We start from the raw sequence: 21917 nt of genomic DNA, 5'->3' as shown, positions 1-21917 counted from the left end.
TTCTGTATAATGTAAAAAACAAAAAACAAAAACAAGACAATATTATTATCCTTTAACCACACAAGATACAGTTAAAATGTCTTATTTTTTTTACTTCTTTCAGTTGATGCAGAAGAGGATGTGGTCTACGCAGATGTCAGAGTGAAGCACCAAACAAAGAAAATGACAACCACTTCACACCAAAATGCAAATTAATTTTCTAATGAAACATGAGAAAATTAAATTACATATATTTTCTATGTACATAGCAAATGCTTAAGGTTAAACCCTGGCTTCTCTCATTTGCATGCAAAATATTGCTGGGTGAAATACTAACCCCAAGTTGCTCTCTGATGCATCGTAGTATGAATCTGTGTGAATGTAAAAGTGCTGTGTGAATGAGGCAACTTGTATAAAGTGATGTCACAGAGTAGAAAAGTGCTATACAAGAACCAGTACATTTACCTTGATTTTGTTTGTTTTTTACTCTTTTTCACTATCTACAATAGAAATTTCTCTGAGTTTTCCCCCCCAATGTGTCCACAGTAAAGTGAATAAATAAATACATAACACAGGACATTTTTTCTGTATTTTGTAACAAAAACTTTCTGCTTTTTATGGGACAGCCTGAGCAATGAGCTACCCAGACTTTTTCTATAATTTTACACATTTATTTAAGATAAGATAAGATAACCTGTATTAGTCCCATACCCCACACATGGGAAATTTGTTTTGTTACAGCAGAAACTGGACAGTGCAGAGTTACATAGCAAAAATTAGAAAAACACTGGAATAGGATAAAAATAAGGTACTGTACACAATAGAATAGAATAAAATAAAATACTATATACAATAGAATAAAATAGAACACAAATACTATATACAACTGAGTAAAATATAAATACAAAATACAATTTATTACAATCTAAGCCCAATTTAAGCCCAAAGAGTCATGCTGATGTATTTCTTTCAACAAATAGAGCATAGTATGTGGTAAAACTGAGTCATGCTGTTAAAAATGCACTTCTTTTTCTTATATTGAGATATAGCATTAAATGTGCAGCCAAAGCTCTAATGTAAATTGAGTTTGACATCCCTGGTGTAAGTTATCATTAACCCTGGGATCAAGGTCACAGGCTCATGTTGTCTGCCATGCTGTACCCAGTACATGCCACCAGGAGGCAGCAATATCAAGTACTTTAAGCTAAGAGCTGAACATAATGTATAGACCAGTGGTGTCAAACTCCAGGCCTCGAGGGCTGGTGTCCTGCAGGTTTTAGATCTCACCCTGGGTCAACACACCTGAATCAAATGATTAGTTCATTACCAGGCCTCTGGAGAACTTCAAGACATGTTGAGGAGGTCATTTAGCCATTTAAAACTGCTGTGTTGGATCAAGGACACATCTAAAACCTGCAGGACACCGGCCCTCGAGGCCTGGAGTTCGACACCTGTGGTGTAGATTCTCAGCATTCATTTGAGGGTATCCACATACAAATTGGATGAGAGTTTCGGGTTCTTAACATGTTCCAGCCTCTTTTTAAAGGGACCAAAAGTAATTGGACAATTGATTCAAAGTAATTTTCAGTTAAGGAGATAAAAGGACTGGAGTTGATTGGAGGTGTGGTGCTTGCATTTGGAAGATTTTGTATGTAAATATGAAAGCCTGAATGGATTCTGAGGTGTTCAGGGAAATACACACATGGCAACTCAAAACAGCCACCTCATTCCTGACAGGACGATGACAGATACCTGCTGGATTCTTGACCAATTACTGGCTGATCCATGACTGTAATGATATACCCCACCTGTGACATGTACAATGCAAACACGACTGCTAACGCCCCCAAGCTGCATTTATGAAAATCAGTAGTAATGTCTTTTGCATCCACCAGGGGACGCAGTGCTAATGGAAGTTCATTCATTCACTTACACCTTCCTACACATATATCTGTGCATGTTTTTGCATTGACCAGGGTTTCTATAAACATAACAACAAAGGATGTGCACACTGCACAAGCAAGATATGGCAGGAATCAAGTGAGCTTGCATTCTGTGGTTATTGCAGAACATGTTTCTGAACATGATGCAATGTGTTTTTTTAATTCAAAAATGAAAATTGAAATTTAAACACAAAATGATTATTGGTTGTTCCTGTCAGAGAAATCGATTGGGCGGCATTTCATAATACAGATGAACAATGACTCAAAACATACAGTCAATGCAACCCAGGCCCTTATTAAAGCAACAAAGTAGAATATTCTTGAATAACCAAATCAGTCACCTGACCTTAACCCAGATGAGCATACATGTCACTTGTTGATGATGAAATTTTAGAAAGAAAGGCCCACAAACAAACAGCAACTGAGAGCAGCTGCAGTAAAGACCAGGCAGAACGTTAAAAATGAGGAAACCGAGCATCTGGTGATGCCCATGAGTTCAAGACTGCAGGCAGTCATTGCCAGCAAAGGGTTTTCAGCAAGTATTAGAAATAAACTTTTTTTTCAGTTACTTAATTTTTGCAGTTGCTTTTGAGCCCCTGAAATGAAGACATTGTGTTAAAAAATGCTTTAGTTCCTCACATTTATACACGATATTTTTGTTCAACCCACTGAATTAAAGCTTAACGTCTGCACTTCAAATCATCTGAGTTGTTTCATTTAAATATATTGTGGTAAAATTACCAAAAAAGTTGTCTCTATCCAAGTATGTATGTACATAAGTTTATGTTTTTATGGCATTTTTATAAGTTATGATCTATAATGAGAGCTTGAACTTTGTATAAAAAAAGGGTAAAAGGTAAAATCTTATTCTTAACTGAAAAGACCTGTGCATGTTCAGCCCTCAACTGTGCTGTTAAACCGATAGGCCAAGAAATTAACTGGATCAGTAAAACTCTCCTTGCACAGTTGTCACTACAGGGTTCTGTATCTAGGTGGCAGTTATAATTAGACACCAAAAAAAAAAAAAAAAAAAAAAAAAAAAAAAATGAATGAGAGGATTGTTTTGTATATTTAATCAAAAATATTTTGCACTTAAGTTGTGACTGTTTGAAGCCTACAGCCCATGTGTTACATCCTTTGAGGCTGTGGGAGTGTGTGGGTGGGGTGTTTGCCCGCTCTCTCCGCCTCCTCTTCTCTTGCCACTCTTGCCCAGTCATCAATCACCTCTCTGAGGTTATATAGGCTGGGAATGAACTGTGTGGGAGATGGCTTTTTCCCCTGTGGCTCTACATCATGCCCGTGGTGAGGAGTTAAGTGAGAAGTGCCTCCTTTATTTGTTTGGTAGTTTTTTTTTTCCTTTGTTCCTACGACTGCTTCCTTTGTTTCTTTGGCATTATTGGTAAAATGGTGTTGCCGGCTGTTTTGGTTAAGATTATTTGTAATAAAACCATATTATGTACTAAACACCTCTGTCTGGTTTCCTTTTCATTCCGTTCTGCACCAATTTGTTACCGTTCCCCATACTCACACTCCTAGACCTCTCCGTGGGTACGTAACACCATGGAAATAACAAAATGATGTTTCCTCCCTCATGATACTGCTACTTTGCAGCCGTTCTGCATTCAGTTGTGTATTTAATGACTGTACTGGAAGGCTGGCAAAGAAAGTAGACAGGAGCACCTGGCATCTAGTGTACGGCTAAGAGAGGTGACTAAGGAAAAGGCTTAAACTGACTTGTATGTGAGGCTGGATACTGAAGGAGAAAATGCCTTGTATTAACTTGTTAAAATTGAGCATGTGCAGTAAGTTAAGGTGAGTATTTTAAGGACCACCTTCAGAGAGGAAGGCCTCAAATGGAGTGAAGATAGTGAAAAAGGAAGTGCAAAGGATCTGTAAGGAAGAGTTGAACTGTGGTTGATCCAGATTACATACCTGTGAAGATATGATACAAGATACATTCTTGGAGAGCGGAAAGATGCAAAACAGACTGAACCATTCCCTGAAGCTGTGGGAAAGGTTTTTTTAATTAGGTTAAGGAGGGAGGAGTTGATCAGTGAACAGCAGTATGGGTCCAAGAAGGGTCAAGAAAGAAGACTAGAGAGTCATATGTTAATGAGACAATGTTGATGGAGAAGTATAGAGATGGCCAGATGGAGTTGCACTGTGCCTGGGTGGAGAAGAAGAAGAGTGTCCAAGAACTATATGATGGTGGTGCAGGTCATGTACGAAGACAGTGAGACAGTAGTGCAGTGTGAGGAAGGAGGTCAAGGTGGGGGTGGGATTACATGAGGGATCTCTCTGAGCCTCTGAGGTGGAGGTATGCATCACTTATACTGTCATCAGGGTCTTTGGGATGCAATCTAACATCAGGGTTAAATAGATCCAACTCATAAAAAAGTTGATGCAACGCTTTTGCAATGCAATGCTTTTGTTAAATTCCTTGAGTTTAAATCTAGACTTCAGTCATATTTTGATTGTTTCTTTCAGAATCCATTGCGGTGGTGCACATAGCACAAACTAAATTAATTGCCTGTTTGTCCAAAAGATTTTGAATCTGACAGTATCTTAACATTATTGTTACAAGTCTTTCATATATAATTGTAAAATCTTTTGACTACCTAAAAAAATCGATTTCTGTTTGTCTTTCAGATAATGCTGAAGATGCCCATATGGAAAAGATATATATAAATCTTATAAAGTTTGTATCTGTCTTGTGTGAAACTTGTATGAAAAGCATACAAGAGTGAAAACAGATATAAGATCCCTTGAAAAATTATATAATGAAACTTGTATGTTTTGGATACTTACTAAAACAATATATGAAAGTAATGAGAAAGTGGCCACTTTCATGAGTAAATCATATAAGTTTTTACTATTTCTTTTCCATATGGGTGATATTATCTACTCAGATGTTAAAGTGAAACAGCGTACAAGAAAAGCAACACCATGTTCAAATCAAGATGCAAGTTAGCTTTCCCCTAATACATTCTGACCTAGCACCAGTCTTAAACCTGTTCATGCCAAGTTAGCAGTTTCAGTTAGAAGCTCTCACCAACATCTTACTTATAACACTGGAGATTAAAAAAGCTGTGGTCATTAGTTTTTGTGCTTTTCTTGTGCTGTGCTTTGTATATATAGCAGATAACAGCAAAGGAGAGCTGTGCCTCTCTGAGACAACAGCAGAGTCAAGCATCAATCATCATCTCATAGCTTGAGCATTTTAGCTAATATTCACTGTGTCTGTCATGACCGTAAAAGAATGAAACTATGTGATACTAACTTAGTTGCACACGGTGAGAAAGTGCATACTATATATGCATCTTGCATAACACTGGCTTGTTTTTTTTACCATTAAGAATCATAGCAGATGACAAAATGCCCACTTATTCTATCTAACAATACAAAAAACATGAAAGATTTACTCTAGAAATAGTTGTAATTGTGCTTCTATTACAGTTTGTTATTTAAGTCATGTATTTTCAGTGCATACAGCTTTTTGCCTGCAGCTTAGAGTCTCAGTATTGTATGTATCTGTCATGGTTGGCTGTGTGGCAGGCAGGCAGGAGAGGTGGATCCAAAATGCAGGACTCAGACACGGGGAGTTCAAACTTAAAGCGCAGCTTTATTGCTGGGACAAAACCTTGAATTAACTAAACTCACCAAAAAGACAACAAAAGACGGAACAGAGGAACTAAGGTCTGAAACACTGGAAAACAAAACTGAACCTGAGCAGATGACTAAACACAAGGAACACTGGAAACAGAACACACACAGCTAGTTGAGGGTACGACGCGACACTGAGCAAGGGCAAACACAGGGCTAATATACACAGGGTAGTAACGAGGGGAATGAGACACAGAAGGGGAGCACAGCTGGGAGAAATCAGAACTGACGAGACGAGGGAGCAAAGTAGAATACACTCACAAGAGACATGGACCTTCAAACTAAAACAGGAAGTAGCACAGACGCAAACTAGACTAGGGGAGACAGAGCAACTAGGGAGACAGAGCAACTAAGAACACAGAACAACAACAAAGACACAGAGGGGAGCTATTAAATACTCAGAGAACTAAAGAGAATACAAGAGAGCCAAACAAAGACACTAAAGAATAACCTGGGGAACAAAGGGAACTGAGATCATAATACAAAACTCAGAGACAAGAAACTCAAAACACTGGGTCACCGACCCAGGACCGTGACAGTGTCAACCTGCAACTTGTGAATAAGAATGATTGTTTTCCTTTACATATATTAGTTTCTGATTTGTGGTTGTTCTGTCAATCCACATTTGCTCATTCAGAACCATATGTGAGAGATCAGATTTGTAAACGTGTAAACAAATATCGAAATTTGAACAGAGATTTGTGAATTTTTTGTCAATGCGTAAAATGTTCTCAAATATAAACGTAAATGTGTCGCCAACTCTGAAAATGCGTGCATGGAAATGAATAATTTACTGCCTGACATGACATCAAAGCACTGAAAACACATGAAAACTCATCAGTTACAGCTTCTTTCAACAGACTGTCTGTTAATATTAACCCTGTGATGAAGCATTACAGGCTCATCACCAGGGGGCGCCAGTACCAGTGAGTTTAGCCACCAGCTGCCTAGTATGCTGCAAGTGCTAGTTGCATACATATAAAGCAGACTTACATGGAGAGACTACACAGGCTGAAGGACATGTATGCTGTAAGTACATGTTTATGTCATTTTTTAGTCTAAGTATAGTGTAGCTTTGTAAAAACTGGACTATTATTGTTAATGCAACAACTGCTAGCTCAGTTTATGCTTTAGCTATCAAACACATATACCAAGTGACAGAAATGAGCTAACTGGTGGGTTCAGCACCTATCTGGGAGCAAGAGTGATGCACCTGAAACTGATAGTAAAACCTTACAGCAATGTGATGGAGATAATTTGATTCTATTCGCCTAAGACAGACAGAAAAAAATAGACTTTTTAACTAGTTTTTTTTTTTTTTAAACTCAATCTTGTAGAGTGAGAGGATGGCTGAGGAATGGAGAATTGCACTGGTACCGTTTTTTAAGAAATCTAGTAAAGTACAGAAGGATGAAGCGGATGACCCATACCATGATGATAAAGGAAAGTTTTGCAGCTAGGTTAATAAGAGAGAAAATGACGAGTGAGCAGCAGTAAAGCGTAATGCCAAGAAAGAGCACTACAGATACAGTTTACTTTCAGGGAGTTGATGGAAAAGTATAGAGACGATCAGAAGGAGCTTCACTGTGTCTTTGTGAAGTAATATCCCAAAAGTATAAACAACTCTAACTACACTAACATTATTCTATTACTTTTATACCAGATCATTTAACTAACCTTAATATATTATAATCAGATCTCTCTCCTTGGAGTTTATATGATATTGTACCCCTCTCTTTCTCACTCTGTGTGGGTGTGCTAGTACATTTTCTTTGTATTTTTAAACATAAACTTCAATCAGTCAGTGAATCTGCAACAAGTTTAAAATGGAAAGAGCTGTGGTTTTTACCTAACATAGTTTTAGCATCCCACATTAAGGTGTCAACCGATACTTGCTGTAGATCATGTTGATGAGTTCAAATTGCAGGACGTGAGAATAAAATCCCTTTAAAGGCATATAGTGCTTTATTGGTATGTTTACAGAGATTCAGAGAAGCATGCGGTATCACAGTCAGTCTAGTGAGAATATAATATGGGATTATCTGGGACATATTCCATGATTTTCCATGATTTAAAGGAACCCTCAATGCTGTCCTTTTGCATATATTTTAAAGCACACCTTATAGCATTCTCTGCTGTTACCAACAGTTTAACCTTGAGATGATTTTCTGGGCTACACTTAGTAACTGTAAGTAAAGATACTCTTTTTAAATTCCATCCATATAGCAGCTCAAAAATGCTTGATATTAAGAACGTGAAATAAAATGTCTGAATAGCATCAAAAGTAATACTCTAATTTGTCTAATTACTATAGTTACATGTTTGTATAAGTAAAGACAAGTATGATGAGACACTAAACGCTTGAGTAAGACTTAGGTGACTTTAAATACATGCTTACTCATTTCTGTCCAAACCACAAGACAAACACAGCAGCCCAAAGCCCGTCATGCCTGCCGCCACAGAGAAGAACTCCAGGTGCTGGTAAGTAACGCTAAACTCAATTCTCAACAGAATGCAGTGAAATTACTTTACTATTTTAAAAACATTTCAAAGATCGATTGATTATGATTGTAAAAAATACTAGATAATACAAGAAAAAATGTTATGAAACCCTTTTGATTGGTCACCATAGCTTTGGTGTCCACAGTTCAAACAATATGTCATAAATCTGTTGACCAGAACAACAAAATTTAAGCTTAAAGTAGCGATTTGAAAACAGACTAAGATTTTAAAAGTAGTAATATTTTGTTTGATGGAATAGCCCTAATATGGCGTTCAAGAAAAGAAATGTGGCCTCTACCAGCGAAAAAACACATAGTAAAAAATAAAAATGTTTTTCTAAGCCAGATATTTATAATTATCAGCCATATAACAATTAATATAACAATTAAAATTATAGTTGTTGACTTATTAAAATAATGGGAAGTCTTCTACTTTGAGTATCTGACATACAGGTACAACCCACACATATGCACACAGAACTTTAACTAAAGCAAGAAGCAGCATTGTTGATTAATGTCAGAGAATGACTCCCGTTAATTCATAATGGGCTCACATGAACATCCATAGAATCTGACATAAAGCTTGGTAACTGCTCTCATGGGATTAGCTGTAGCACAGGTCATCTCCTAATTGGAACATTGGTGAATGCTCCAATCTGCAGAGTATCATTGGGCAAGATACTGAACCCCGAGTTTCTCCCAATGTGTTTGTCAGAGTTTGAATGTGTGTGCAACTGTAAGATAGTAAGATCGAAAAATTGTGTGTGTATGAGACATGTTGTAATGTTCTTTGAGTGCTCAAGTGGAAAAGTGTTATATAAAAACGAGTTTTTTAAATATCTACATTGAGTCTAGTGCTCTGGTTGTGCTGAAGGCAAATAATGTCTTCCTCGATTTTCTTCATGAAAGGGAAAAAAGACCAGGAATATATCATCCAGGTGCCAGTGGTGAATTCACATGCCAGAGAGTAAGAAGTGATCTTCTTTTAAATGTGGTGAGTGACTGTTGTCATGGTGACATTAGTTAAAAAGCACGCAAATGTCTAGTATGTCAATAGTTGTTGCATTATTTTCCAAAGTAAGAATAGTTTCTATTTATCCATCATGTAGATAATCCACACATTTGGCAGTACACTACACATGCAAAATAATCTGATTCTGTCCAAACAGAAGATGATTTTGATCTACATGATCATCACAGCTCCAGCAATGACCGCTGTGGCACAAGGTACACTTCAACTATTAAACAGTACGTGGAAGAACAAAATAAATCTACAATCTTAAGTCATTATTAACCTCCTAAGACCCAAACTCTTTCATGGCATGCATTTTTAATTTCTCTTTGCTATTTGGGCTGATTGGGACCTGATGAATGTAAAAACAAAGAATGACCAGATTTTTATTTTTTACCTGATTTTTTTTTTTTTTTTGACTAAAATGAGATCCACATATGAGCACATTCGTTTTAAATTTTAATAGAACAGTGGCAGTATAATGTAAGTGGATATCAGGCCTTGTAGAGTAAAATTCAGTATTTTGGTCTAGAAAGCCCAAATGTTGAATGATGTCCACATATGTGGACCCCAGGTCCTAGGAGGTTAAAGCTTTTAAATGTTTTTTCTTATGATTTAATGTTTAGTCTGATGAGAGAACATTTCTGTTTTTATATAGTACTGTACAACATTACATCAGATAACAGTGTCATTAATATTATTACTCAAATTCCATTCACATGGATTTTGTCAGTAACTATTAATCGGTTACATAAATACAAAGTTTATGGTTTTCTGTTTAGTGCAAATACATGATAGTTATTAATTTCCCTCTTTGTATACATTTGTTTATTTATTTTCTTAACAGGGTCTTCAGAATGCAATCTAACTCAACCTGGGCCCCAGACGTGTTTTGGAGTTTTAGGAGAACCGCTCGTTTTTTACATACCTAACAAGCCACATATAAAGACAAGCTTGAAAACGAGTACAGATAACATTTTAACCTTAAAAAATGATACATTAATTAGTCTCAATGAAAAATACAAGAATCGTACTATATTCTTCACAAATGGAACATTGAAGCTCAACAAAGCAGCAAAAAATGACTCTGGAGAGTACAGCATGGAAACACACAATTCTACTGAAGGTGTGTTATTGTACGCAGTTAACATCCATCTACATATACTAGGTAAGACCAGCAACTTATTGATTTATTGAATAACATTTGTGTAATAACAATGTACATGTCAAAATGTGGTTTAGAGCTAAAACCAGAAATTTAAAAAAGCAGGTAGTTATATGAACAGTTTATAGATTGTATTTATCGTTGTTTTTATTGCTGGTTATATATTATTAAGTGAGTTATCAAATTATCATTCATTTTGTGCACACATTTCATATAAGTAAGCTATGAGTAAGCACTTACATAAAGCCTGTATTGATATGTATTTACACTCCTTAGAGTAGCAGTGAACGTCATATTACAGTTGATACTGCGTCTATATGTGACTGTTTGTCTTTCAGCTCCTGTGTCAGAACCAGCTGTTACGCAGATGTGTTTGTCACCAAAACAGATGACAGTCAGCTGCTCCTCTGAAGGAGATGAAGTAGAATTCATTTTGTCTTTGGATGATAAGTTGTTGATACAGACTAAAGCCAATGGTATAGAAAACAACAGCGTTTCAAATGTTACCATCAACTTACCTGGTCAGCTGATGGGAAACCTGACATGTGTTGCTCAAAACAATGTCAGCAGAAAACAAAATATCATCCACCTTACAAGCTGTACAGGTAATGTAAAATATATGTAATAGAAATGCACATGTTAAATGTATTGTAAAGCTAAAATATATCTTTGGATGATCAAAGACATTAATAACCTGTTACATTTTTCAAAAGTAGCATAGATCTGTTTTTAAAAGTTATCTATGTTGACAAAGTCTCCCAAAGATAAAAAAAGATTTGCAAAATTAAGTTTTTTTAAAAAACTATAATGATTTAGCGAGTACCACTAGAAACAGAGTTTCTGTAGACATAGATGATAGTTTGCAGAGCTGGCAATGGATGCTAAATTGCAATTCGTACTGCATACATATTTGACCACATGTTTGTCTTTCAGCTCCTGTGTCAAAACCAGCTGTATCTCAGATGTGTTTGTCACCAGAACAAAGGAAAGTCAGCTGCTCCTCTGAAGGAGATGAAATAGAGTTCATCTTCTTATTAGGTGATAACTTGTTGATAAAAACCCAACCCAACATTTCAGAAAACCACAACATTTCAAATGTTACAATCAGCTTACATGATCAACTGATGGGAAAGCTAATGTGTATCGTCCAAAACAATATAAGCAGAGAAGAAACCATCATCCACCTTATAAGATGTGCAGGTAATATAAAAAAAGTTCTACTTAGATATTCATTTATTTTATATTTTTAATTATTTTGTTTAGTTTATGTATTCATAGGCATTGTTCGAATTAAGTTATTTATTTGAGTTAAAAAAAAAATCAATCTTATAGGTCTATAACTCAGTCCATTCTTCTTAATGTTTCAATTTCTAGGTAATATTTCTGACCACTGTGTTGTGACTGTGGCTGTGGTAGGAAGCATTGCCATTCTGCTCATTCTGGTTGTGTTTCTTGGTATCCGGAAATTCCAAAAGACTGGCATTATGACTGTTAATGAAGGTAATATTTTAAATTAACTATTTTGTTGCTATCAATTTTGTCTCAGTGAGTACCACACATGAGAGCCCGTTCTCACTCCCGAGGCGTAACATCCCGACGTTTTGTCACGTCCCGCGGCGTTCCTGAGGAACGCGAAAGGTGACCTTCCACGTTGTTATGGTACGCGGCGGGTTCCAGCCCTGTATTGCAGCCCTAAACCTAACCTTATCCCTAAACCTAACCATAACCTTATCCCTAAACCTAACCTTATCCCTAAACCTAACCATAACCTTATCCCTAAACCTAACCTTATCCCTAAACCTAACCTTATCCCCAAGCCTAACCATAGCCTTATTTGTAACCTTAACCATAACCTTATGTGTAACCATAACCTTATTCCTAACCTTAACCATAACCCTATCCCTACGCCTAAACCTAACCTTATCCCTAAACCTAACCATAACCTTATTCCTAGCCTTAACCAGCACTTTAATGACGTGAAATAGTGTGTTCCCAAGCGATTTTAAGGGAAAAAGCGAAGATGTGTAGATTGAGTCCAAACGGTTCTCATGTGTCCGCAGTTTTCCGATGTCGTCACGCAGGAACGCGTTGGGTGGCCGAAAACGTAATATGTTGACGATTTGTCACCTAGCGTAAGATGTTACGCTTTGGGAGTGAGAACGTGTTGGCACATGAATGTATGCCAAATTGTTATAAAACCTTTACAGTAAGCGCCATTATTTGTATTGCTTCTGTACAGGACCACAAGGGGTTTTAAGTAAAATAATCAATATGTGATTGAAATGCTGACTTTCACCTTTAATTCAATTAGTTTTACAAAACTTTTTATTAAATATTTAGTAATTACAGTCATTTTTCTCCTCAGCTGTAAAAGCCTGATGGGTTATTGTTGTCATCCTGACAACGGTGGGCAGGTGGGTGACATGGACACCCAAGTTTATCAATGTGATATCTTGAGAATAAAGCAATGTAGGGGTTTCAAATTGATATCTTTCGTGTATCTACAAAAAAAATCATAACTTTTGAGAACAAAGTGAAATGGGATTTTGAAAGTTATAACATAGGTCTATCTACCTTGACGCTGAGTCTACCACTGGCCAGTGGAGGTATTTTTTTTCCAGTCTCTTGTTTTCAGAGGATCAAAATTTACTAGAAAACTAACATGATTTAAAGTGTAAGGATCAGTTTTATACTTCAGTCTTGCAGTAAGACTCCCTTTAACCCATAAACATTGCCATGGTATTTTCTTTCCTTGTGATGCTCTTGCAGGACTGCACTGCAGGACCACCTTCTGTTGCTGCTAGTTTGCAGGCTATCAGCCAATTATGTATAAGGTGACTGACTGGTCATTGAATAATATCCCATTTCTTTGCCTTAAGACAATCTTGGGCTTCTTTTGTAGTATGTTATGGGTCATTATCTATCTAGAATAGAATTAGAATTCAACTTTATTGTCATTGCACATGTCACAGGTACAGGGCAACGAAATGCAGTTTGCATCCATCCAGAAAGTGCTTTAGTCGTGATATAGATATATTACAATATAAATTAGCAATAATAGAGATGTGTAAGTATATTACAGAAATGGGTCTATTATGGTATGTTATAATGTACACAGTGTGAAGTATGTTATGAATATTCTATAACTATAAGTATGTACAGGCTGTAGTGAGTACAAGCTATGTACAGGCTATGAACAGGATATAAATATGAAATAAAAACTATACAGAAATCTGAGATATACAGTTATACAGAATGTGAACTATGTAAGTTATAAACAGTTGTGGGATTAAAAATTATCGTATGTACAGAATGATTATCTACACAGAACTATACAGTAGTGGTAAAGTGCTAGTGGTTGTGGGTGTGTGTATGTTCAGTCCATGAGTTTAACGTGGGTCAGATGTCAGGAGGCAGAGTTCAGGAGTCTGACAGCTGTGGGGAAGAAGCTGTTCCGGTACCTGGTGGTCTTAGTCCGGAGGCTCCTGTAGCGCCTCCCAGAGGGCAGGAGGGTGAAGAGTCTATGTGATGGGTGACTGGGGTCTCTGATGATTTTCCCAGCCCTTTTCAGACACCGCTTCCTGTAGATGTCCTTTATGGCAGGAAGTGGTGCTCCGGCGATGCGCTGGGCAGTTTTCACGACCCTCTGCAACGCCTTCCGGTCCGAGGCAGAGCAGTTCCCGTACCAGACTGTTATACAGTTGGTCAGGATGCTCTCGATGGTGCAGCGATAGAAGTTCACCAGGATGTCTGAGGACAGGTGGTTCTTCCTCAGAGTCCTCAAGAAGAAGAGGCGCTGGTGAGCCTTCTTGACCAGCTTGGAGCAGTTGGTCGTCCAGATGAGATCCTCGGAGATGTGGACTCCCAGGAACTTGAAGCTGCTCACACGCTCCACAGCCATCCCCTTAATGTGGATGGGTGGATGTGGGTCAGCATTCCTCCTGTAGTCCACGATGAGCTCCTTAGTCTTCTCGGTGTTAAGCAGCAGGTTGTTTGTGTCGCACCACTCAGCCAGACGATCCACCTCCTCTCTGTAGGCAGCCTCATTGTTGTCACTGATGAGGCCAATTTGCAATGTGAAGCACTGCCCAATCAGTTATAATACATTTGACAGAAACTGATCAGAGAAAATAGCCCTGTTTGCTTCAGGATTCATCATGTATTTCTACCAGCAGTCACATCATCAATAAGCACGATCGACCCAGTTCCACTGGTGGCCATTTGCCCATAACATTACTTTCACCTAGTCATACAGTGTGGTATGCTTGAGCTCATGAGCGATTTCACTCCTTTTCCATACTTTCCTCCTCCCTCCTGATACAAGTTAATATTGGTTTCGTATGTCCAGAAAATTTCTTTCAGAAATGTACTGGCTCTTTTTAGATCAAATCTCGCCTTACTCTGCTTAGAATAGAATAGAATAGAATAGAATAGCCTTTATTGTCATTGTACAGGGTACAACGAAATTGGAGTGCCACTCCCTTGGTGCAAAATGCAATAATAAATATAAATGTAAAATATAAAAGGTACAATAAAACAAACGTAAGTACTCAAACTTGAGTGTAACCACTGGTTTTCAGCTTGTTATGAACTTATGTTATGTATTTCCACTCAGGAAGGTTGATTCCTGATTGGTCTTGATTGTAGACCTTGACCGTGATACAATCATGTCTTTATGTTCTTGACTTCTTTAGATATTGTGGAGCTCATGAGGTGTTGTGTAGGTAGTGTGTTAGGGATCATATGTGGATAAATGGTAGTAGAAAAAGGATGAAAATAACTGGAGTAAATATATAAACTATATTGCCAAAACTATTTACTTACTCATCCACATAATAGAATTTAGGTGTTCCAGTCACTTCCATGGTCACAGGTGTATAAAATCAAACACCTAGCCATGCCGACTGCTTATATAAACATTTTTGAAAGATTAGGTCTCTCCCAGAAGCTCTCAGGAATTCCAGCATGGTACCGTGATGGGATGCCACCTGTGCAAAAAGTCCAGTCATGAAATTTCCTCACCACTAAATATTCCACAGTCCACTGATAGTGGTATTATAAGAAATTGGAAGTGAATGCTGTGGGGCACAGTACCCAACTTTCTGCAGAGTCAGTCACTACAGACCTCCAAACATTATGTGGCCTTTAGCTTAGCTCAGGAAAAGTGCATAGAGAGCTTCATGGAATGGGTTTCCAAGCCTTACCAAAATTGGGCAGACTTAAAAAGAAAGTGCTATTTTAAGTGCTTTACGTACATTTTCAAAGTGGTATTGTCTTTAAATAATAATAATAATAATAATAATGATAAAAATTTCAACATAAAGTGCAGTTTTTCTTCTTAGAAAAATAAGGTAGAATCATGTGACCTGCAAGTGAGAAAAGTCTCTCACATGGGACAGAAGTGGCAGGATACTTGTGGGCCAGGACACACAGCTGTGGGTGGGTCCCTGCTCGACTGGACCACCACTGCAGCAGGCAGTCTTTCTGTCGCTGATGGTGGATTCTGCTCTGTACAGACTCAGGGCCCTGTTACTCAGGGCTTCTTCATCTGAATCAGAGTCTGAAGACAATGAAGAGAGGAGGAGGCACTTTGTCTTTGCTGGCTCCTTTGTTGTGGCATCTTTACACTGCTCCTGCAGCAGGGCCTCAAGGCTGCTCCAAACTTCTTCTCACTCTCCCCTTGCAAGACACTTGAAATCCTTAAAGCATGGGTCAAGCACAGTAGCTATCTTGAGCCACTGATGGTTGAGTGTAGCTACACGTTGGGATAGGTCCCTTGTGAAGGCAGTCTTAAATTTCACCATGTAGTTTGAGTCATCATTGGAGACCTCCATGGTGTGATGCAGGTGGCAGAAAGCAGGTAAAACCACTGAACATGAGACATATGTCTCACCTCCAAGAAGCTCTGTTACAAATCTGTAGTAGACAGTTCAAGAAAGTAATTATTAATCTTTTTGAAGAAACAGTAACAATAAGTTAAAAAATAGTTTTATTTACCTGCATGGCTCAAGAACAGTCGCCAGCTTTTGGAGGTTTATCAGCTCTGATGGAGTTAAAATCACTAGCTTGTGCTTTTGTTTGTCTAAAGAAGCAAAAACAACCTCTTGATTTTTTAGTAGACAAGAAACCATATCCAGCGCTGAATGAGTGGCTCTTTCTGTTGCCCCAGTCTTGTTTGCTCCTGGTGTAGTTCCTCCACATTAGCAGGGCTGTCTGTAATGCATCTAATTTTGTTTGCCTTTCAGTGTCATAAAGCTGTTGAATTTTACTTGAAATAGTCTTCAAGTAAAAGTAGTTGGAAAGCTGGATCACCTGACGCTAACTGTAGCACATTTTCTAACCCCCATCTTCTACCACTGATAGTGGTCTACAGTCCAGAGCAATCCATTTTGCGAGAGAACTTGTCCGATGTTGACTTACTAATTTTGGTCCTGAAGCCAGTCATTTCATCAAGTTTAGGCTGTCGACACAATTGTTGGTACTCAAACTGACACTGCTGGAGCTAGCAGCTCCCACAGTTTCTGTGCTCACTGCAACATATTTTGTATTTAGATGGTACTGTAAGGTTGAAGTGCTTCAGTGGTATCCAAACTCCATTTTGCACAGTTTGCATAAAACCACGCTTTTTTCAAGGCTTCCATCAGGTAGTCTTTTGAAATGAAATTTGCCTCCGATCAGTCCTAGCAACACGCTTTCTTCTGATTCTTTGTAGCTCTGATGTGTGCATCAGTGTAATTGTTATACCAGGAAATCCAACATTGACAAAAGTTCCTCTTTGCTTGGAATGCAAAGTGTGATTAAATGCGTTCCCCCTTTTTCTAATTAATTAATCGCAAATATCGCGTCAAATTGCCACCCCTAATAATTATCCAATTTTGGGCCTAATGCCTTAAATTAAAGGTAATTAAAACTAAAGTCTTTATTTCAATCACAGTTTTTTGTTTGATTTAAAATCCACTGTGGTGATGTACAGAGCCAAAGCTACAAATATTGTGTCATTGTGAATGTTTGTGAAAACTTTCTTGCTACAAGTTTTTGATGTACAATATTAATCTCCTTTGATTACACAAGACACAGATTTCTCTTTCTACTTCTTTCAGACGATGCTGAAGAGGATGTTGTCTACTCAGATGTTAGACTGAAGCAGGATGGAAGAGAAACAAGAGAAGCACCACCGATTTCAAATCAAGATGAAAGTTAACGTTGACTTTCGGTCAAGTAGCTAATAAAACTATGCCAGGTTAGCAGTTCCAGCTGTGCAGTTAATGTAAAGGTAAACATATTGTTGGGTCTAAACTCAGACCCCGCTGTATCCAGGACTTATTCCCATGAAAGAAAAACAAGGCAACAGCGTTCGATCGTTTACTTGCGCAAGGGAGGCCTCGTCGGTATCTTAGCTCATCACGAATGACCCCGATGATGGCCTCCTCTCGCTGCCTTTTATTGAGAGACAGTTCACACAAAACACAGCAAAGCAACGCTCACATGGTTCTAAGGCATTGTGTGTATATGTGTGAACTTTTGTATGTAAGTAAGAATGTGTGTGTGTGTGTGTGTGTGTGTGTGTGTGTGTGTGTGTGTGTGTGAGACCTCCTGCTGGGCAGGAAGCTTACATCAAAAAGACCTTCACAAGGATGTTGCCTGTAATAAAAGACTACAGCCTCCTACACAGAACCCCGAGAATCTGGGGAGGGGGACAGTGAAATTCCTTTTGTAGAGATGGTAAGCATAAAACTGACAAACATTTAACAATTCACTCTAACACATATTTTACAAGTACTCACTGGATTACTTTAATTTTGAAGATAATTTTGAAGAAAACATAAAGGGATAAAAAAGGTATTTAGAAGGCATTTAATATAATGAGATATTAAATTAAATTAAATACTTAATACTTAATATACGAACTACATTTTATTTGACATAATTTAAATAAACTACAACAACCCTGTAAAAGTTCTAACCAACATTTTACATTTAACCTTGGAGATTGAATAAAAGGCTTTGGTCAGTGATGATGCTTTCCTCATGTTGTATTTAGCAGATGTGGGCTGTGCCTCATGTTTGAGATAAAAACACAGTGAAACATCATGGTTACTTTTTTCTGTGCCGTCATGACATTAAAACCACAAACTATATCCTGTATTCACTGAGCTGCTAAACCTCTAAACCATGTGACATTACCTAAGCTGCACAGACGTCATTGAGAAAGAAAAAAACTGTATAATGCATAAAACACTGGCTTGTTTGTTCACAATTGATGATCATAGTAGAGACTTAAGAGATCTAAGATCATGAAAACAAGGTTTTAATTTTTTTGAAGATGTTTTACCTCTCATCAGGTGGAAAGTCCCAGTTATCTAACCCCTAGTAGGGGCTGTCCCTTAGGAGGTGATCATTGGCCCACTATTAATCATCTGCGACATGACATTAGGCATGGTGTGTAAAAAGGCATGGGCCATTACCACCAAAGGTTTTGGATGAAACCACTGTAAGACCTTTACCCTATCATGTGACCTATTGAGGGATCTCAGGACTGCGTTGTGGGTAGCTGACAGTTGGTGTCGTAAGCTGCTCGCTCTGTTCGAAGGTGGTTGTTCACAGTGGAAATAGATGGTCTCTTTTGCTCCTCTTTCAAACCAACCATCTGTCTTCTTAGTCCAAAATGTGAACATTGGCATCCCTGAAAGAGTGACTTTGTCCTTTAGGTGCAGATGTACAGCTGAGTCTTGTCCTGTCGAGGTGGCTCTTCTATGTTGTGTCATGTATTTGTCGAGTGGCTATGCTGTTTCTGTGCAGTGTAGAGCTCACTGCACTGCACAGCATATGCTTTGTTGCTTAGCTTGAGTTTTGGATGACTGAGAACCAACAGAGACATCAAGCAGCAATACAAAAACATGAAGGGCACAAACTCCCCTGCAGGCAATTCTTCTAAGCAGTATTTTAATGCAAAGTGTGATTAATATAAATATCTTATGTAAGGTGTGAAATGTGTGGCAAAAGTGTTGACATGTCTGAAAAAGTCAGTAAATGGACTTTGTGAGACACGTATAACTGTGTGTGTTTGGTCGGCAACCTGGTGATGCAATTCAAATTTCATTTTTTTTCAAATGCAATGACAACAAATGCAATAAATGAAGCTTGTTGACCAACATTTAGAATTACAGTAATATTTGTCAGGTTTTGTGATCCCATGCCATTTTTTAAGTACAATAAAATCTGCGCTCTCCTCATGTTTTACATAAATCTGTCTCAAAGTGTTACATTTATTCTCTGTATGTATCTCAATCACACAAACCATTATGTTTAAGTCAAGCATAACGTAGAAAGGGACAACGCTGTAATAACCTCACATGAAACAAGAATTGGTGTTTTATTTTGGTGTTTCGCTTTACATGTATTATTTGGTGATTAGTGATAATTCTGTGATGATCTAGTAAAAGCTGTAACCTTTAGTAGTAAATGGAAAAACGCATAGTATCAGCACTCATCACATGGTGGAGCCAAAGTTTTTACAGTTAACTAAAAGCAATAAAATGCAGAGCATGTGATCTGCAAGATCTTGTGAAATTCACTCAGATTTAAAAGTGTGGCATGATTTGTAAATGTGGAGACAAATCTGTAACTATGTGCACAGAAATGGGTGATTTTCTGAAGCTGCTGAGAAAAAAGACAAGCCATCACTTGCAGCTGTCACATTTTACATGTGATTTTTGTTTCACTCCTGCTGTGGTAGCAAATGTTTATACATAAATGTGTGTGAACAGACTTTTCTTTATCTTTTGACATAAATCCTGAGACGAAGATCACAGGTTCGTGCTGTCTGCCATGCAGTACTTCAGAACATACATGTTAGTGCGTCTGTAGCAGAGACACTAAAAAAAGAAAGAGTTGTGGCTTTAACCTAATGTGGTTTTCACACCAGGGTGTTAACTGATACTTCCTTTTGCTTCTTTTCACAAACTTTTGTGGTGCAGACTATATTGACAAATGTACATTGCAGGACATAAAAAAGCAAAATAAACAGTTAACATTAATCCTGTGATGGTAAATGGTAAAAGGCCTGTATTTGTATAGCGCTTTTCTAGTCCCTAAGGACCCCAAAGCGCTTTACACAACCAGTCATCCACCCATTCACACACTGGTGATGGCAAGCTACATTGTAGCCACAGCCACCCTGGGGCGCACTGACAGAGGCGAGGCTGCCGGACACTGGCGCCACCAGGCCCTCTGACCACCACCAGTAGGTGATGGGTGAAGTGTCTTGCCCAAGGACACAACAACCGAGACTGTCCAAGCCGGGGGCTCGAACCGGCAACCTTCCGATTACAAGGCGAACTCCCAACTCTTGAGTCACGATCGTCCCACATGATGAAGAGCACAGGTTCAGGCTGTCTGCCACGCTGTTCTTCAGTATATATCACCAGGTCCTGGCAGTAACAGTGACTTAAGCCTATTTTAAGACATCCGCTACCCAGTGCAGTTGGTGTCAGGCAGACACAGACAGACATGCTACAAAGGATAAATCATATGGTATTCAATTTTTAGGTGTGTTCATAAGTATCCAGTGGTATATCTTTGTTTAAAAAACAAACAAACAAATAAAAAGTCCTCAAAATAATATTCTTAACACAACTGTAACAGGAGCATCTGGATTCAGTCAGCTATAGTGATAGATAGTCTAAGGAGCTTGGAAAGAAAAGCGTCTGGACTTCTGTAAGTTGCTTGAAGACGTTTCACCTCGCATTCGAGAAGCTTCTTCAGTTCTAAGGTCAAATGGTGGAGAGTCCCAGATAAATGCAATAGTAACAGAATGTGACTACACCATATTTACGTTCCTTGTGTTACTTCTTTCAGATGTTGCTGCAGATAACATTTTTAACTCCAAACTTGTATACAAAGAAAACATCACTCAAGTCACAGGAAAACTTTAATTTTTGCACAAAACATTATATCTGACCTCAACTTAGCTGAAACTCTACAATGATGATTCCTATCAAAGTAAGACATCTGCAATTGATGTTACTTTCTTATTACATGAAGAGGTATTCTTCATGTAATAAGAAAGGTAGGCCATAATTCAAATAAACAACAACAATATTGACAATATTGTAAAAGTCCTAATCCAAATTTTACCCCCGGGGATTAAACAAAGCCTTTTTTCAATAGTGTTGGTGCTTTGCTTACATTGTGTTCTTTTTAGATGATGTGAGCTGTGCCTATGCATCAAAGCTGGTCTTCACTGCGTTCATTGTCACAACCTTAGAAACCACAAGGTCGTGTGGTCACTGAGCTGCTAAACTGCTAAACAACTGCTGCCGTTGCACAGAGGTCAGTGTGCAACTACAGTATCGGTATCATGCACAACAATGGCTTGTTTGTTCACTATTACGAATCATAGTAGATGATCCATAATAGTAAATGCTCACTTATTCTTATCAAGTAACAATACAAAAAACATGAAGGGCACACGAGGTAGCTTACAATGACTTTACACATTAGCCTGTTTCATTGTGGAAATAGCTCTGATTAACCAGGTAACATTTTAAAATATCTTATGTGACACAAATGCAGCAGTAATAAGAATGTTTGTTGATATGTATAAAAAAGACATTTGAAAAGTCACATTTGTTATCATGTCCCATTTTTTAAGT

The 21917-nt window shown here is 38.0% G+C and overlaps 1 protein-coding gene across 3 annotated transcripts; it reads left to right on the top strand.

Annotated features, from left to right (window-relative positions):
- Positions 1 to 6575: 6575 nt before the first annotated feature.
- LOC120442254 lies at positions 6576 to 18278 on the top strand. 3 transcript variants are annotated; one of them, XM_039618324.1, is made up of 11 exons: positions 6576 to 6614; positions 7734 to 7773; positions 8006 to 8066; positions 8996 to 9080; positions 9256 to 9313; positions 9946 to 10266; positions 10602 to 10868; positions 11197 to 11463; positions 11638 to 11763; positions 17364 to 17542; positions 18029 to 18278. In XM_039618324.1, exons 1-10 carry the CDS (start codon positions 6579 to 6581, stop codon positions 17462 to 17464), a joined length of 1362 nt encoding a protein of 453 aa, XP_039474258.1. In that variant the 5' UTR covers positions 6576 to 6578; the 3' UTR covers positions 17465 to 17542; positions 18029 to 18278. The 3 variants fall into 3 exon arrangements, with proteins under 3 accessions (XP_039474258.1, XP_039474257.1, XP_039474256.1); XM_039618323.1 differs by having other exon boundaries at positions 9256 to 9334; XM_039618322.1 differs by having other exon boundaries at positions 9196 to 9313.
- The last annotated feature ends 3639 nt before the right edge of the window (positions 18279 to 21917 follow it).

Source organism: Oreochromis aureus, linkage group 10 (genome assembly GCF_013358895.1).
Source record: "Oreochromis aureus strain Israel breed Guangdong linkage group 10, ZZ_aureus, whole genome shotgun sequence".
Classification (NCBI taxonomy): Eukaryota; Metazoa; Chordata; class Actinopteri; order Cichliformes; family Cichlidae; genus Oreochromis; species Oreochromis aureus.
Note: the sequence above shows the minus strand (reverse complement) of the source record. Positions and strands in the feature narration are given on the sequence as shown.

Coding starts and splice junctions, on each gene's coding strand:
- LOC120442254 (XM_039618322.1), top strand. CDS start 6,579: ATGGAGAGACTACACAGGCTGAAGGACATGTATGCT. Junction 6,615..7,733: donor GGCTGAAGGACATGTATGCT/GTAAGTACATGT, acceptor TGTTACCAACAG/TTTAACCTTGAGATGATTTT. Junction 8,067..8,995: donor GAGAAGAACTCCAGGTGCTG/GTAAGTAACGCT, acceptor TCTTCATGAAAG/GGAAAAAAGACCAGGAATAT.